Source organism: Tiliqua scincoides, chromosome 3 (genome assembly GCF_035046505.1).
Source record: "Tiliqua scincoides isolate rTilSci1 chromosome 3, rTilSci1.hap2, whole genome shotgun sequence".
NCBI lineage: Eukaryota > Metazoa > Chordata > Lepidosauria > Squamata > Scincidae > Tiliqua > Tiliqua scincoides.
The window spans coordinates 41432101-41450196 of NC_089823.1; the positions used below are offsets into that span (position 1 = coordinate 41432101).

At 42.4% G+C, this 18096-nt stretch overlaps 1 protein-coding gene across 1 annotated transcript in view; it reads left to right on the top strand.

Moving 5' to 3' along the window:
• The first annotated feature begins 289 nt into the window (after positions 1 to 289).
• The window catches only part of ZNF654 (zinc finger protein 654), a 31525-nt gene continuing 13718 nt past the window's right edge, over positions 290 to 18096 (top strand). Inside the window, exons 1-6 of the mRNA XM_066621960.1 lie at positions 290 to 456; positions 9827 to 9972; positions 11587 to 11668; positions 12381 to 12516; positions 14605 to 14807; positions 16467 to 16606. Of these exons, the coding sequence (XP_066478057.1) occupies positions 325 to 456; positions 9827 to 9972; positions 11587 to 11668; positions 12381 to 12516; positions 14605 to 14807; positions 16467 to 16606 (839 nt within the window). The 5' untranslated portion in view covers positions 290 to 324. The remainder of the gene's footprint in view (positions 457 to 9826; positions 9973 to 11586; positions 11669 to 12380; positions 12517 to 14604; positions 14808 to 16466; positions 16607 to 18096) is intronic.

An 18096-nucleotide genomic window follows, 5' to 3' on the forward strand; every position in this document is an offset into this window, starting at 1 on the left:
CGCCACGGCGGAGGCGGGACTTGGCGATTTTGACGGATCTGACGCTCGACCAATCAAAAAGTGGGCTCGGAAGTCCCGCTATGGGCGTGAGGACGCCTTCTCTAATCGGAGGCCGGAGAAGCGGAGCGGCGCCGCAAAGAAGGTGCTGGGAGGGTCAGAGGTTGCGGAGCCGGCCCTTGATTGACAGGCGCCGCCGCCAATGAGGAGGCGCACCAGGGGGTGGTGCCGGAACTGAGGGACTGGGTCGGGAAGGCGGATCATCCGGCGGATTGAGGCGGGGGAGAGAGAGCTGGAGCTCGGTACGCGCAGGGCGGCCGGAGCAGCATGGCGGAAGACGAGAGCGACCAGGAGTCGGAGAGGCTGGGCGAGGAGCTTGAGGCCATCGCCGGGCCGCGCCTCCCCCTCGGCCTGTCGCCCGCGCTCAGCAGCCAGTATTACTGCTACCGCTTCTGCCAGGTGAGCGGCTGGCCCCGCCCCCCTCGCTTGACACCTCGCGCCTGACTGACTGACTGACTGGCAGGCGGGGGGGGGCGAGCGAGGCGTTCCTGGTGAGGGGATGGAACTTGGGAGCGCCCCTCCCCCACCCACACACAGCCTCCCCAACGGCTCTCCGCGCGACCAGCAACGAACTCTCCCCGTGGGAGGGGGAGGAGCAGTGGAGCGAGCCTCGCCCCTGGGCTGGGGTGAGGTGAGGTGTGTGTGTCACCTCCCCAGCCTGTCAGTGCTGCGGGGGGGGGGTGCTGCCAGAGACTGGGAGTGGGAGTCCCAGCAGGGGTGAGTGGGGAACGCAGTGGCTCCCCACCGTCCTCCTTCAGCGTCTGCCTTGGCTGCGCTCCTGTGACAAGTACTGTCTCAGTGAGGAGAGCCCAGGGGGGTGCGGTGGGGGTGGGGAGGCAGGTGAGGCAGAGCCTCCCCAGTGGAGTCCTTTGGAAAGTGACATTGCTGTAGGAGGCGCCCACTCACCTGGTGGGATGGCAGGTGAGGCAGAGCCTCCCCACTGGAGTCCTTTGAAAGGTGCTGCCACTGTGTGAGGCACCCAAGCACCCTCAATGCATGTGCGGTGGATGGGGAGGCAGCACTGGAGTCCTTCGAACAGCGCCGCCGCTGTGTGAGGCACCCTAGCACCCACAACCCACGTGCTATGCATAGTGCGTGGGTTGTGGATGCTTGGGTGCCTCACACAGCGGTGGTGCTTTTCGAAGGACTCCAGTGGGGAGGCTTTGCCTCACCTGCCTCCCCCCCCACCACACATCCCTGGGATATTCAGAGCCTCTTCCCAAGACTGATGGGGGTCCTCTACCAACAGGGCCTATAATTCCCCCTGCAGGGTGTCAGTAGGTTGGAGTTCCCATAACCAGGCTAGCCAGAGTAAAGGAAAGTGAGGGAGCTCTTAGGGTTCCTTCAATCCGGTAGGATAATGGTCTGAGGGCCCATTCCTATCCAGCTTTCCAGCACCGGTGCAGCTGCAGTGCAACCCTGAGGTAAGGGGATAAATGTTCCCATATCTTGAGGAGGCCTCTGTGACTGCCTCCCCACGACAGGATGCAGCGCTCACCCCCTCAGCACGGTTGCACCGGCACTGAAAAGTTGGTTAGTGTTGGGCATCAAGTACAGTTGCTCTGAAAAGACAGGTATTGGGAATGTTGTCTATTCCTCTGTTTTAGAGGTCCTAGAATTTGTTGTCAGATTTATAAATGCCAAGGAGAGTGGCTAATATGGTGATTGGACAGCATGCCCCCCCCACCAATAGCAACTTGATTAACTTTTGATGTACATAGCCTCATCTGCCCTGTCAGTTTCACGACCCAGCTAAAATTGGGTCATGACCCACTGACAGGTCCGAGACCTACTGTTTGGGACCTGTTGATCCATTCAGTTTCATCTGTTTTGGGTTATCCCAAGGGTAGGTTCCTGTTTTTGTAGGTAGATGGTGAAGCTGAATCCAGATAGCCTGTGACTGGCCCTTCAGTTTTTCCTTCAGTTGAGGTTTGCTGCTGGGAGGGGGAGGATGTGTGTCTTTCCTTCACTGGCTGCAGAAATAGGGTGAGGCTTGGTGGCTAGTCCTGTCAGCCAAGGGACTGGTTGGGGGGGGGGGTTGAGGCAAGGGGAAAGCAAAGAGGCAAACACTCTAGTCCCCTTGGAGGAAAGCATAGCTTTTCTTTTTTCCATTCCTCAACAAGGAAACAAACTGACAGCTCTGTTTTAATTCCTGCAATCCTATTGATTTTACTGCTGAAAGGGTTGTCTGGTATACTGTACAGGTGGAGGCCAAAACTTGGGTAATTGGTCTTATTTTATTCACAAATGTTGACTGCTTGGTTCTGGTTTATTTGGCAGTTAGTATTTACTATCTGTTTAACTTAAGCCATTCTGTCCAACATTGCATATACGCAACAGGGATCAAATATGTACACCCGTGGGCTGGGCAGAAATGCGTTAATAATTCGGCCAATCTTGTTATGTCGGCAGCTCAATCCGATGTATGCTGTAAGTAATTCCCACTTTATTTAATTGGAAGGTACTCCCAAGTAAATGTGCTTAGCAGTGCTCCCCCCCATATTTCAGGGAAAAATTGAGTTAATTTAAGTGGGAGATTGTAAATAGTTGTGTTTAATGAGTTTCTGTTTTAAATTGAATGCTTGTCCTATAGTTAACAAGTTCAGAATCTGAATGCTATTTTAGTGCATTTTTTACTTTGAATGTTTTTCTCCACTGCCGCATTATTCTCCAACAACACTTTGAGGTAGGTCTGGCTGAGGGATAGTGACTTTCCCAAGGTCACCCAGTGAGCTTCATATCTGGACAAGTATATGAACCCAGGTATTCCTGGTTTAAGATCCTCACTATCTGTTTTATATCTATGGTTACTTATAGTAAATGATGCAGGCTGAACCCTGACTTGGAGCTCTGACTTTGATCCTTTTTTCTGGAATTTTTATCTCTTGCTCCTTTGTAATTTTTAAAAAATGTGTTCCAGGGTCAGAAGGTATCACACTTCTGAATACCAGTCTTTTTCTCTGGCTTTCTGTTGAATGTAAGTTCTGCTGTTCCAGTGTTCCCACTTATACTTTTAAGAGCCAGAATCTTCAAAGGCCACTTGTGTCCCAGTAAGCTGTGCTGGATAATATTTAGTTACTTAATTTAAAAATTTATATCCTGCTTTTTTTCCACTAAGGTTAAGCAAGGTGACTTACAAGTTTAAAACAAGACAAACCTCTAATACTGACCTTCCTTTTAAAGCTTAAAGATAAAATGTAGGTATAGAGATTACTAAGATCTTGTAACATATCTTAAATATTTATAGATGCTGTATAAAGGTGAGCCATTGTTGCTGCACAGTTTACATTTTTGTAACTTTATATATATATGACAAATGTTGGTTTGGAATGGACTAAATGATAACATAAAGTTTATGGTCTGTGTAAAACTAGGGTTTCAGATCATAAAAACAAAATCTCTGGCTCCCTGAGTTATGGATGGCTGCATCAGCAAGCATGGAGGCACAGTACATTCTTAGGTGGTTCTTTCATGCAGGCATGATAGTGTTGGACTGGCAAGAATGCAACTTAAATGTGTTTCAACTTAAGTACAGACTAAAGGAACCTAATCTGTACGTAAGTAGGGGCCTTGGTATGCAGATTTTTCACTTACACTCTGTTCTTTTGCCCGTTTATTGTAAATAAGGTTGTTTGTACAAGGGGTGCCCAGCACAAAACTTCATGTTGATGTTCCATTTAATATTGCTAGTAGGCTAATTCTATTAACTTGTAAGTTTTGATAGTGAAGTAATAATAGAGCTCATACTCTTTAAAGTAAAACTGCATGTAAATATCTAAAAGTCTGGAGCAAAATCTTTAAGAACTGACTTAGAAACCTTGTAGCTACCTTCCATCTTGAGTTTTTGTACACTTTGTAGCAATTCTTAAGTCCATTTCATGGTTACTGTTCTTTTCCTGCCATTTGTATTTTATAGAACAAAAAAGTAGGTGTGTTCTTGTAGCCCAAGGGTGGGCAAACCTTTTGGCAGGAGGGCCATGTCATCTCTCTGATACTGTATTGGGGGCCAGAGGAAAAAAACAATGAATTTACATTTTGAATTTGGATAAATTTAATAAATGAATACATTAGAGATGGAACTTGAATACATCTAATGAATATGTTAGACACTGTGAATATATGAGCTTCGCCAATATAAAATATGATTTAGCAGGACTGAGTCATGTGTATCCCTGGTTTTGTTCATGTTTTGAACCCTTGGATTATCTGCACTAAAATATCATCCTTTCTGCAATATGAAGGTGAATTCAGAAGTTCATTGGTTTAAAAAAACCTGAATGCTAAAAGTAGCAGTTCTAAGGTTAACCTATGTTTCCAGTTTTTCTGTGTACTTTTTTCTTCTTTGTTTAATGCTGGCAGTGATATGTATTAATTGTGGTGATGTTTGGCTATTCATGGTGTCTTGCCTTGTAAAGTGTAACTCTGAGTTGTTTTCTTATGAAGAGATTTACATACGGAAACACTTTTTGCTTGTTGTGGCTGAACAGGGCTGCAAGTTTACTTTTTTGTCCAGTCATATATTATGTTTTGAATAGATTTGTAGCTGGTCTTAAGTGGCTTAAAAATTATGTACAAAGATATCAAACTGAAAGGCACAAAATTAAATTTGCTCAGTTTGAAACTATTGGCAGGCGAGGAAGATAATTTTTTATGTGTTTATTGTTCAGTAGTTGTATTGCAGTGTCAGGGCCCCTGACATTGGGTTAGTGTCATAGGTTGACCAGGTTGGTGCTGTGCTAATCCGAGGGCCAACATGGGCTGATCTGAGGGCCAAACCCTTAAATTTCAGTGCCAGTGGCAATTGTAGCACTTAGTTCTCACCAGGGAGTGAACCAGGACACTATGGGGAGTCCAGTGCATGGCTTTGCCCCAAGCAACCTGGTGCCTGCACTGATTATTGTACATTGGGTTAAAAAAAAGAGTGTAGTTATGTGTGGAGTATCCATGTTTCCGCATATATTTAGCCTAGCGATTGCTTGAATTTGTGTCTTCAGAAAAGTTGGGGCAAGAGCCATCTTCTGCTCTTGTTTGAGTGATCTTCAGAGCAAACTGAAATCTGTCTCATTCCTTGCATAGACTAACAGTGGAATCGTATGAATGTTTGGTCAGAATTCCATTGTACTCAATGGGACTTACTCCTAGGAAACTGTATATAATTTCAGCCTAATCAAGTGAAGGCTGAAGCCTTGCACACTTTCCTGAGAATGAGTCTCACTGAATGTTATAGGACTTAACCTCAGAGTAAATGTGCATAGGACTGTCCTGTAAATCAGGATAATGCTTCCTATAAATACAAATTTTGAGACTATCTGGCTTCTCCATTGTGCTCAGCTTTGCTTAACCCCCCAATTTGCTTTTTTGTTTGCTAAGATTTGTCCAGAACTGAAGCTTGCTTGATACTTGGTACGCTAGTTGTTTCTAATAAGTATAATTCTGTTCTAAATTTTTGAAGGGGGAGATAGAATTGAAGTAAGTTAGGTTTTGTGCATGACTATAATCTTTCCTTTTGATTTTAGTTCTAATATGTTTATAGTGTGAGAAAGTAGCGTTTCAAGCCTAGCTTCTAATTTTTACAATTAAGTGTTGAGTGATGAACCTGATTTAAGTTAGAGGTTTTTTGTATTCCAAGGATGTTCACTGATAACACTCTACAACAGAAGAACTAGGAGCTGGTTATGCAGTCTCAGTATACAATAGTAAGCGTAATTCTGATTTACACTACTGACTGCATAAAAATAGCATTGGTTCAGAACCCTGCAATGAGGCTGATGATTGGGATAGGATTGTTGAGAATGTATCAGACCAGTACTGAAACTACTAAACTGGATCTCAGACCACTTTGGGGAACAACTCAGTGTACTGTTGCTTCTCTTTAAATCCCATACACTGCATGGAACTGGAGTACCTTCTTGCTAGCCCACCGGAGCTTCCCCGGGCCTCCCAATGCCTTATAAGGTATTAAAAAACATCACTTCCGGTTTCCCTTTGGAAAATCATGTTTTTTTTTGTCCTTTAGGCCAGGGGTCTTAAACTTTTCAGCTGAAGGGCCGCATCAAATATCTAGCAGAGTGTCAAGGGCTGGAAAAAAAATTAAATAAAATTTAAATAAGTACATTAGAGACAGTACTTAGATGAAGGAATAAATGAATGAATGAGCTCAAATGTCTAGGATTTCTCCAAGCACCAACACAGTCCAACTTAAATGGACCCCCATTCCCCCACCCCACAAGCACAACTCCAGTTGTGTTTGGTCAACTGGGCCAGAGGCTCTCAGGGATCAGAGGCTGGCTGTGGGCCGGATAGAGGCTTGTCGCGGGCCATATCTGGCCCCCAGGCCGGGTTTTGGAGACCCCTGCTTTAGGCCATTCTGAAGTCCACAGAGGGTGCAGGCAGACATCTGCTGCCTCTCCAAGCTTCAGAAAGCCTCCAGAGGCGACTGTAGCACAGCTCCAGTCACATTTGCAGGCTTTAAAAAGGCAAAACCGTAGAGTTCAGTATCCGCAGTTTTTGGTATTTGCAGGGTGTCTAAGAATAAATCCTTTGCAGTTACCAAGGCCCCATCTGTATTTAAGATATTTGCAGAGGATGTCAAACTTGGAGCAGTGGTCATTTTTTTGTACTATGATCCGCATAAATAATGAGACTGGGGATCCACCGTTGTTCCTGCCCCCCCTCTCCCGGGACCCTATCAGTTCACTCCCTGCCACCATTATGCCCTCCCAGCACTCGGAGTTCACTGTTCACTCCCAGCATTGTTCACTGTAAATATTCTTATTAGAGAGAGCAGAAAAAGTTACCATGAAACCTGGCATTAGTGAAATCTCTTTCAGCACATTTGCTAAGAACCTGAGCAGGATTGGAACACAAACTTTTGGTGTCTGAAGGGGTATACCAGATGCCTGCCCCTTTACCTGGTGGCGCTCTAGTTCAACAGTCTTCAAGCTTTTTCAGTCCCGTAAGTTGCCGCAACCCCTCTCCCCCCCCCCCAAATGAAGCTTCATGACCCCATTGAGGTCCCGACTCCAAGAACAGGATCCAGGATATCTTGACAGGATAGAAAGCTGGGCAGATGCAAACAAAATGGACTTTAACCCATTTCTGCCCAACCCGCAGGTGTGTACATTAAATCCCTGTTGTGAATATGCAAAGTTGGGCAGAAATGGCTTAATAGGAATACGTTTTGCAGCTGAATAGGAAAAATCAGAAGCACACACATAGGATTGATGATACTTGCCTGAACAGTAATACATGAGAAAAGTTCTAGGTGTTTTATTGGATGGTAGGGTAAACGTTATTCAGCAGGATGATGTGGTGGCAAAGAGGGCAAATGTGTTTCTATGCAGTCTCAACAGAAGTATAATGTTGAGACTGAAGGAGGTAATGACAGCACTGTATTATTCCTTAGTCATATTCCATCTGAAATATTGTCTGGCTGCAACCACTTGAAGGATATTGAAAAAGTGGGCTGGGTTCAGAGGAGGGTAACTAGGATGTTGTGGAGGCTAGAGACCATGTCTTGTGAAGACAGGTTGAAGGAGTTGGGCATGTTAGTATAGTGAAGATAGTTATGACCATTCTTAAATATCTATAAATGTCTGAGGTGCTGTCCTGTGGAAGATGGAGGGGTTTGTTTTTGGTTGCTCTGAAGCAAGGGTGTCCAAACATTTTGGCAGGAGGGCCACATCATCTCTCTGACACTGTGTTGGGGGCCAAGGAAAAAAAAAGAATTAATTTACATTTCAAATTTTAATAAATTTACATAAATGAATATATTTGAGATGGAACTTATATGAATGAGTGAAGGTCTTGCAGTAGCCCAATGCCTATTGAAGGCCTTGCACAAAGCAAGACCAGCCTTTCTTTCGCTGCCACTGCTGCATCACAGAAGTGAAATAGCAAGTAGTGGAGGGAGCCCTCGTCCCACAGCTCAGGTGAGAGGTCAAACAGTCGTCCACACACTGAAAGCAGTTGCGTGGGGCCAGCACGGGCTCCAGCAAGTCTCTGGAGGGCCAGAGGCTCATTGGAGACTGGAGGCACCCTGCAGACCAGATTGGGAGCCCCTGAGGGCCTCAAGTGGTCCCTGGGCCAGGGTTTGGACACCCCTGCTCTGAAGGGGTGAATAGGATGAATAGGTTTGAATTTTAGTAAGGGTGATTTCAACTAAACACTAAAAAAAACTTTGTGATAGTATAAACTCTTCAGCAGTGGTGATAGACTCTCCATCATTGGAGGTCTTTAAACAGGCTGAATAGCCATCTATTGCGGATGTAGTTGTGAACAGCCATCAGCAGAGAGTTGGACCCACTGATCTTGATGGCCCCTTCCAGTTCTGATTTCTGTGATTCACAAGAGACTCTAAAAGGAAATTTTACTCTAAATATGAATTGAGACAATTATTCAGTTTTTCTTCTCCTCTCCTACCACATACACTTGATTGCAAGCCATTAAATTTTAGAGACAGTAAAAACAGTGAACAGAAGAAATGGTCTCTTCCATCTCTATGGTGCATACAACCGCTCCATGTTGATGACCTGTTGGTGTTTGCCCCCAATTTTGTTGTCTTTCAGTTGTCCTTCCTCTTGCATTTGGCTTTATCACCTCCCCAGGCTTGATGGAGGATAGTTGGAAGAGATGGTGGTTGTTAAATGATTGTAGGCATCTCTATTCCTACCCTTGGGAAGGAAATAGATTAAATTGCTCAAAATAAAGCCCACAGTTAGTATTTTTTCCTTCCCTAGAAGTTTAAGTTTATTCATGTAAACAGATAAAATGAGGTTTTGAAGCAAACTTTTGGAACCGTTTTGTTAACACAGTAACTGCTCAGCTTGAAGTACCAGGCATTGAGAAATATTTACATATTGGAGCTGCTCATGTATTTCCATTAATTCTGGACTGGCCTACTTCTTTCTCTCATGCTTTTTTTTTCCTCTTTCTGTTTATACCAACTTGGTTCTTTGCTATATATCTATCAGTAGATCTTGGGGAAACTTGTGAGGAAGACTTTGTGTGTGTGTGTGTGTGTGTGTGTGTGTGTGTGTGTGTTTATAAAAAATTTAAAAAGCAAAGCAATGTTTCAAGTAGGAAGGATATGGGTACCAAAGGTTATTGGGTACAGAACAGCCAGTAATATTTCTATGTATGCAAGCATTTCTGTTTCTTTGCCTGTTATAATTCACAAACCAAGGGGTAGTAGATCTGGTTCAGATGTAGTCCTCAGTTGCGAACTTTTCTCAAGTTACAGGCATCCCCTCCCCCCTTTCCAGGCCTCCCCTGTGGATACAAGAACTGTGGATGCAGAGGAACCCTATCTCTACACCTGTTAATGTCAGGTGCTTACCACTGGTGCCAAGTGAAAATGTTTTATGTGGTTCTGTAAGCATGCGATCTTATAGCAGGATGTGCAGGCAAGAAGCCTAAATGCTTGAAGAGATTAGTCAAATGTTAATGCTTCCTATACCAGGAACTATTAGTGCCAGTTGTAAGCACCTAAGTGATGCTAATTGGTGCAGGGGGCTGCAGAGAATAAGATCCATGGATATTGGGGACTCCTATATTAGCTGCTGCTAGTGCTACTAAATAATAGTGCTAATTTGATTGTTTCTGGCAACTGATATATTTGTTTCCTGCCTTTCCCTCCAAATAATCTGAACATCATTTGCTAGATGTGAGGAAAAGGACATTTTTGTTGGTTTTGCAACTTGTTGGAATGCCTGTATTTTTGCTTATGTCCTGCTTTTGACTAGTTTTTATGTATACTCCTTTTCAATAGGTGGTTGAAGACTATGCTGGAAGATGGCAGGTTCCCTTACCACAGCTTCAGGTGCTTCAGACAGCACTTTGTTGTTTCACATCTGCATGTGTATCGTTCCCAGCAGAATGCGAGCATGTACAGTATGTGTTGAGTAGTCTAGCCTTGTAAGTAAATTTTTTATTTCTCCAGCTATTAAATTTCTGTGCTAACTCTCTAGATAACTTGTCATTCAACAAACTCATCTTCAAGATCAATTCTACAACTTTTGGAACTTTTTCAAAGTATTGCAAAGAAGATTAATTTAGCTTAATTTAGCTCAAGAATAAGAAAAATTTACTGCTAATGCAGCCATTCTGTATGTAGCATATTAATTAACCAGCGTGCACCTGAGAATTCACATGTAAGGTTAGAATTGTGATATATATTCATAGACAACAATTTTCACCCTTTTCTACTGTCTTATCTATTGGTTTATAATATTGGATGTTTTGGGATCTGGACTAAATCAGGTTCTTTGTAGCTGGAAGAAGTTTGGCTAGTTGATCATCAATTTCTTCCTCAGACAAGGCAAATTGAGAGCCTCAAGTTTGCAGATCAATCAAATTTTGAGACAATTAATCTAAACCAGGTTGTCAGACACAAGGCCCGTGGGCCAGATGCAACCCCCCAGAAGCTCTTTATCTGCCACAACCCCCTGTGATAATCCGAACTATTAGTGATATGGCTCTCCCGTAACTTGAAAATATGAGCTAGATTTGCACATTTTCTCTTCTGTCATTTGCCGCTAATGAGTCTGTGAGAACCAAGTGATTTCTGACCAACATCTACTTAATGTCATCACTTCCTGCCTACTGATGATACTTCTGGCCTTCAGCAGGTGCCATGAATGCCATTTGGCCCACTATATGAAATGAGTCTGACACCCCTCATCTAAACTGTTACTACTCCACATTCAACTTTCTCTTTGAGTGGATGTTGAAGTAACAGTTGAGCTGCAATTTCATGCACGCAACTTATCTGGCTTTATAGTTTCTAAACTTTGTCATGATGCTGGGTTTGTACTTATGGTTCTGGATGATTGTCTTTCTCTTGGGTTTGTTGAAATGAAAATCACTAATAGTTTGGATTGTAAAATACTATTAGTGACACAAGATTCATGGAGATTTATAAAACTGTTCAGTTAGTTAAATACATTTCTTATAGAGGGAACCCAAAGAATAGTGAAGAGGGATTGTTATTTCTGTAGAGCTTTCCTTCAAGGTTTCCATTATGTTGCAACTATCCCATTCTTTCTCCCAAATATTGTTTCAATGTTTTCCTGGGGCCTTGGGATAGACCACAGTTGGAGTTCAGCAAGGGTGGTTGTAGTGGATAAGGATAACAGAGTTTCTCTCATCAATCAGCTTGAAGCTGCTGCTGCATCTGTGTCTACACTTCAAATTTTAGGTTGCAGCAGTGATCAGGAATGCAACATCTCTGTCTGGTGAGACCTTCATAACTTTGAGGTTAGACTTCGTAATGCTCCACAGAGCTGCTCTGGAGGTTTCAAGCTGATGCAGAATGTGGCAGCCCAAACCCTGACTCAGTACATTAATGATAACATAATATGTCAATACTCTAGACTTTTCACTGGCTTCTGGGTGTATGCTAGTACTTTGACATAAACCTCTGCATGGACTTGGGCCACCTTTTTTGCTTCATTTAGGATTTTTCTTTTAAAACATGTTAAATATGCTTTTCTGTGCCTAGCTTTTGACTCTAGTTGCTTTGCTTTCTAGGAGTTTTTTTGAATTGCTGCTTTTCTTTGGCAAGGATGAATTCTATGAAGATCCTTTAAAAGATATTTTGGGATCAATCCAGGTAATTTCAGTTACTGTTTAGTAAATAGGTACATTATTGTGCTATCAACACACGGTGTCATAAACATAACAAAAAGTTAACTACCTGAAGGATAGGACATAAATGTTAAACGTTGAACTTGCTCTTATCCTCAGTGAACTTTCGAACTAAATAAGAGGATGTTTCTAAATATATTGTGCTGAGATTTGAGTATAACTAGAATAAGTAGTTTTTATTTCGAAATGCTTTCAGGGCAGGGATAGCCAGTGTTTCAGTGCAGAAGTAAACCTTGTGCATGATGTCACTGTTCCTCCTTCCCATCTTATACATATGAGCTGGGAAGGGCAGTACTAAATATCTTTAAAGCTGATCAGTTGGGATGTATGCAGTGCATTGTTTTGCCAGACCATGCTTCTGTTTTGGAGCCACCACCATCTGCTGCCAGCACTGCTACACTCCAGTAGTTGAGAGATGAACTTGTGAATGGTGCTGGTAGGGCAACAGCATTCAGTTGCTACTATCTGATTTATGTGCCTTAATTGGGGTGGGAGCAACTGGCTTCAAGCTGGCCATGGCTGCTTGAATCTGTAGTATATTGTAAACATGATTTTCACTAGTATATTGTAAACATGATTTTCACTTGTGCACTACCTTCAGTAAAATCTTGTGTTTGATATGAAATCATGTATCAGCAGCATATCTTGTCATGGTTTATTATTCATTTCTCTTTTAGGAATGTCAGAACCTCTTGAGCCGATATGGAAATGTTAACTTGGAGTTGGTGACACGAATTATCAGAGATGGAGGACCTTGGGAAGATCCAGTATTACAAGCTATTCTTAAAGCAAAGCCAGTTTCTCAGGAGTTAGGTACTAACTCTTTGCTGTGAATAGTGCAAAACATACCAGAATAATCTGATTTATGTCTTGATTTTTCTTGGGTTCTTGTATCCCTGTTTGCTGGCTGTGGAATTACATACTGCTCAATTTAGATTGGGCACAGCTGGTTCAGTTTTGATTCAGGTGAAGTTTACAATTCTTCTTGACTGGCTATGGACTGCTGCTTTGATATCTGAAGGTTGATGTTGAAGTGAATGAAGTTGCCAGTTTGAGTCATACCTAGCAGTCAATTGGTAATTTTGGATAACTCATCCAAAGAGTTCTGTCCTGTTACCCTTCTTGGTTGGCATGTGTATGCACTACCTTTAGAAGTGGTTCAGTATTTCTTCAGTATGCTGTTGATGTACTATTATGTATGCCAAGCTCTGTGAGCCATGGCAGGTCAGTTTTGCTTTGGATGCATGATATCTTTAGCTAGATCAGTGTTTCTCACCCAGTGGTAATTGTACCACTGGTTGTACTCGAGGTGGTGTCCAGTGGTACTCATTGGACCCCAGACCCCTACTGCCTGGCAGTGAGACCAGCAATACAATGCAACAAGCAGCAATTAGACGCTTGGATTGACAGGCAGAGCTCCAGCATGTACTTTTCATGTGTTTGAAGAAGCCCTCCTATCTGCCCTGAGCCTCTTACTGGTGTTTGTCGTGTTGCGTCTGGTCTTCCAATCCAGAAGTAACTGGTGATGACATCATTGCCGGTTACTTTTGGTGGTACTTTCAATAGGTGGACCATACAAAGAGGTACAGTGGGGCGGTTGGTGGTTGTATATTGTTCATAGTGTCTTTTTAAAGAAAAAAAGTTAAAAAAAGGGGTACAGTGGGAGATAAACTTGGAGAAACACTGAACTAGATCCATTTCACAGCATCACATCTAGAGCAGTGGTTCCTAACCTTTGTTGACTTGCATACCACTTGGCAGCCCATTTGCAAAAATTGTACCCTTCATATTGGCAAAATGTAATTCATTTAGCTGCTGTTTCAAAATTATGTGTTGTGACTGTAAATAAATGGCCCAATAATGGGGTTAAAAAGCTGCGTTCCAAGCACTGATCCATATCTGATAAAATTAAAAAATTAATTTAAAACTTAAAATGATGACTAAAAACTACTGTATGTAGAGAACACCTGGAAGAATTCGCTCTTTGGACACCACTCACTGGATTGACTGAGATTTATACACAGGTACTCAACTGTTCACAATGCAGAGAGTGAAAGCTGAGCCTGTGAAGTTCTTTGCGTGTTGAAAATGAAGTTTCGGTTGACATAATGGGTCAAAGTGTGTATCATGAACCTATTTGTGATGTGAAATATAATATCGTTAAGAATTATTTACCTCATTTCAACCAAAAGTTGCTTACAAAACGGTTTACATATCAAAATCAGCACTATAGTTCTAGCTGCTTACATGTTTTAGGATTTTTCTGTGGAGTGTTTCTGAGATGACCAAAAGCAAAAGCTTCCTCTAGTTCTTAGAACACCACTGTGTGCATAATGCCTTTCCACTTATAGGTCTTTTTCCATTTTTGAAATTAGTTGGAATGTCTTTGTTTGCATGGTTGCTTGGAACGCAAGCACAATGGCAAACATTGCAGTAATGCTGTACCCACCTAGAGGGCTTAGTTTTCTTTGGGCAGTCATAAGTTAATGTGCAAGATTCACATGGTAGTGGAGAGTGCAATACAGTTTTCGTTTAATGTATGAAACTGTATACCCCAAGTTTCCAATATATGTATTGGTTCAGTTTTGGAGGTCTTTCTAGAAGTCAGAGCAGATGTATCTCAAAACAGGTGGCTCTTGCCAGGCCAGCGCTATCGCAATTGTGTGAAGGCACTACAAAGGATATAGTATGCCTGGTTGATTCATATTCCTTTGTCTCAGGATTCAGTGACCTGTTTCTGCTGTCTGATTCAGTGTCTGAGAAAACTAGCCCTGTGTGTGTGGATTTCTAGTTAAAATTGTTTACATTTTTAATCATAAATTTCTCTTTTTTTCTGTTTAATTTTTATTTAACCTACTGTGTAATAAAGCTTGTTTTCTAATTATTTTGGTCTTTTGTCAGTTAACAGATATTTAAGCTCTGAAAATCCACTGTTCTTTGAACTACGTGCCAGATACCTTATTGCCTGTGAACGCATCCCAGAAGCAATGGCTCTTATTAAATCCTGCATGAATCATCCTGATATTAGCAAAGACCTTTACTTCCATCAAGCATTTTTCATGTGTCTCTATATGTCACCATTAGAAGATCAGCTATTCCAAGAGGTATTTATTATTGTCTTGTATAGTAATAAAGTTCCTCCTGTGTTTAGACACAATACATAGAACTTTTTGTTCATGCTAAGCAAAATAGACAAAATAACAAATTGATATCATTTAAACATTTTTGCATTAGATATTACCGTTGCTGAATAGATCTGGCATATATGATTATAAATGAAAAAAATCAAAAGTTCACACCTCCCACTCCCCCAAAAAAGCTTCATACAGACTGAACCTGCTCAGTAAACCCCAGCAGCAATGGAATGTTGAAGCTGCAGTTGTGTGGGGAAATGCGAACAGAATTCTGGGGAGCTTGGGAATTGGCTGCTGAGCCTTTAACAGCTGGTGGGGAGTGTTATGGTTGGGAAACATTTTGTTGCAGGTCCCTTTTGTCATGTAACCTGGTAGTGAACTCAGGTGGTGGAGTGCTTATTAGAGTATTTGTAAAATTTGGCCCACATGCAGCCAAGGTACAATTTCTTAATACGTGGGGAACTCCTAGGTATAGGATTTTAATATCCGCAGGTGCTGAGCCTGCAGCTGGTGGCTTCAGTGGTTCTTCCAGATGCAACAAGAAATTGTTTCTGGTTGTATCTTAGAGGTGTTCTGAAATGTAGGGAGACCCCGTGTGGCCTCCCTGTGCCTTAGAAGGCCTCCTAAACATGATTAGAAGGCACTTCTGGTTTGCCAGAAAAACCAGAAGTGTCTTCCAGTCGTGTTTGGAGATATTCTGAGGAGGCTGTGAGGCCACACGCTACCTCTAGAGGATGGCCATGGCTTCAGGCATGGCCCCCATGTAAGAAATTGTGCTGCTGCACGACACCCCATGGATTTAATTATCTGCTGAATTAGGTATACACAGGTGTTCTGGAATAGATACCCCGCAGATATTGAGAGCCCACTGTAGATGCATTTCTAAATTTAGTGAATAAGTACAGGTAGTCAAAGAAAAACAACCTGATAAGTGAGCATGTCAATTTGCTCCAGTGACCCACTGAATGTTACAGTGGCAATTGGGGGGGGGGGAAGCAGAAGTGGTTGAGGGTCAGGGAATGGGAATTGCTTGAGCCAGTTGGGCTTTGGTTTGTTTTGTTGTATTTACATCCCACTCTCTCTCCAGGTTGCTCAGGTGGGGTACATTGTTCTTCACTCTCTTTTTTTGTCCTTAAAACAACCAGGTTAGGCTGAGAGAAAGTGACTGGCCAAGGTTGCCTAGTGAGCTCCGTGGCTGAGGTGTAATTTGAACTCAGGTCTCCCATTTCCTAGTTCATCACTCTTGGCAGCTACATCATATTAATTATCACACTGTTGGGCTGAGAAGTTTCTACTTACCATATGCTAATAATGAACCCAGGTGATTTGAATGCCTACTAGATTTGGGCACAAAACCAAACAATCCCAAATAACGTGGTAATTTCTACAGAGGAACTGTTAAGGCATGCACAGTGCTTCCAAGAAAGCATACTGATGCATTCTTCAGTAAGCTTAGTGGCTTCCAGGAACCATAGAGGTATGGGTGGGGCACCTGTATTCCCATTCTCTCCCCAAAGCTTTTATATTTAACCATAGGCCTAATAACAGCAACTGAGATTATCATTATGTTAAATGGTTGGTTATTTTGTTACTAAATTTACCTAAATATGTCCCTCCTTGATTTTATAGCACTTGCTGAGGACTAACAGTAAGAATGGTGTTGAGATTATCTGCAACATTGCAAAAGAAGGGAAGACTGCCTTAGCTTTATACCTTTGTGAAGCATTCCTTATTCCACAACTTCAAAAAGGAGATATGTTCTGCATCTGGTAAGTGCTTTATTTATAGTGGTTGTGGCTTGCAGACCTGTATTACAGCAAATAATATGTTACTGTAATAAGTAAAGTAAAGCTTTTTGTCTTCTATCCAGTGATAGAATTCATTGTACTGTCATGCTACTGTCTGTAAAATCTGTAACTTCAAAATATTGCTAAAGATGATAGAAAAGATTTGGCACTACTGCAAATATTTAAAGATATAAGGTTTCTTTTTCTTCTGGTTTCAGGAAATACTTTTTTGACATTTTTAGTTTGTAGCTATAATGGAAACAGGAATTAAAACTGCCATTGGGTGAAATTCTAAAGACATTTACTAGGGAGTTCTTCTGAATACACAGGGTTTTAATTCTCTTTAACATACATAGAATTGTATGTCAGACTTTTAAATGCTTGTTTCTAGTTTTCAGATAATTCATAGCTTGTGCATGCCAATTGAATGGATTAAAACTTGTGATTTTTGTTAAATAACTCCTGGAGTAACAGAAAAAGTTAGATAATAATATAATATAATATACAGTATTTATATACCGCCTTTCTTGGTCTTTATTCAAGACTTTATTCAAGGCGGTTTACATAGGCAGGCTTATTAAATCCACGCAGGGATTTTTACAAATTGAAAGAAGGTTCTTTCTTTCAAGAACCACTACATACAAGATGTTACGCTCCGATCTGGTTTAACATTCTGGCCTCCATCCTCCCACGCTCCGAGCAGATGGAACAGCTCAGCTGCAGCTTGCCAGCTGCTTCAAGGTCGCACGGTGCCGGTGGCCTCGAACTGGCGACCTTGTGGATGTTAATCTTCAGGCAAATGGAGGCTCTACCCTCTAGACCAGACCTCCTGCCCTATACAATACAATCTATATCTATACAATATAGATATTGTATACTGCCCTATACAATACAATCTATATCTATACAATATAGATAATGTATTTAAGTATATAGAATTTGCTTAGAGGAGAAAAGGTTACCAAGGAGAAAAGGTGTTGACTTTTAAATGAAAATGTTAAAAATCAGATAGATGGTCTAATTGATGGTCTAACACCATCAATAGAGTGACGGGCCATGGAAGATGTGGTGGGGTGAGGGCTGGCCGTTTCAGGGTAAGTAGGGTCCATGGTAGACAGATCGTCCCTCTTTCCAGCCTTCCCTCCGGCTCTCTGATGACTGGGGGCCTTGGCAGTAGTGCCCTGGGTCTGAAACTGCTGCTCTTAAATGCCAGATCAGTCAGTAATAAAACCTGTCTCATCCAGGATTTAATCCGGCTTGTATTACGAAGACCTGGTTGGATGAAGTGGGAGGAGTGAATCTTTCCCAGCTTTGTCCTCCAGATTTCCAGGTAGTGCAGCAGCCACGACTGCAGGGATGGGGGGGGGGGTCGCGATAGTATATCGGAATTCCATCTCCCTTATCAGGAGCCCTGTCCGGCAATTCACTGGGTTTGAGTGTCTGTATGTGTCGTTGGAAGGGCAGGACAGGAT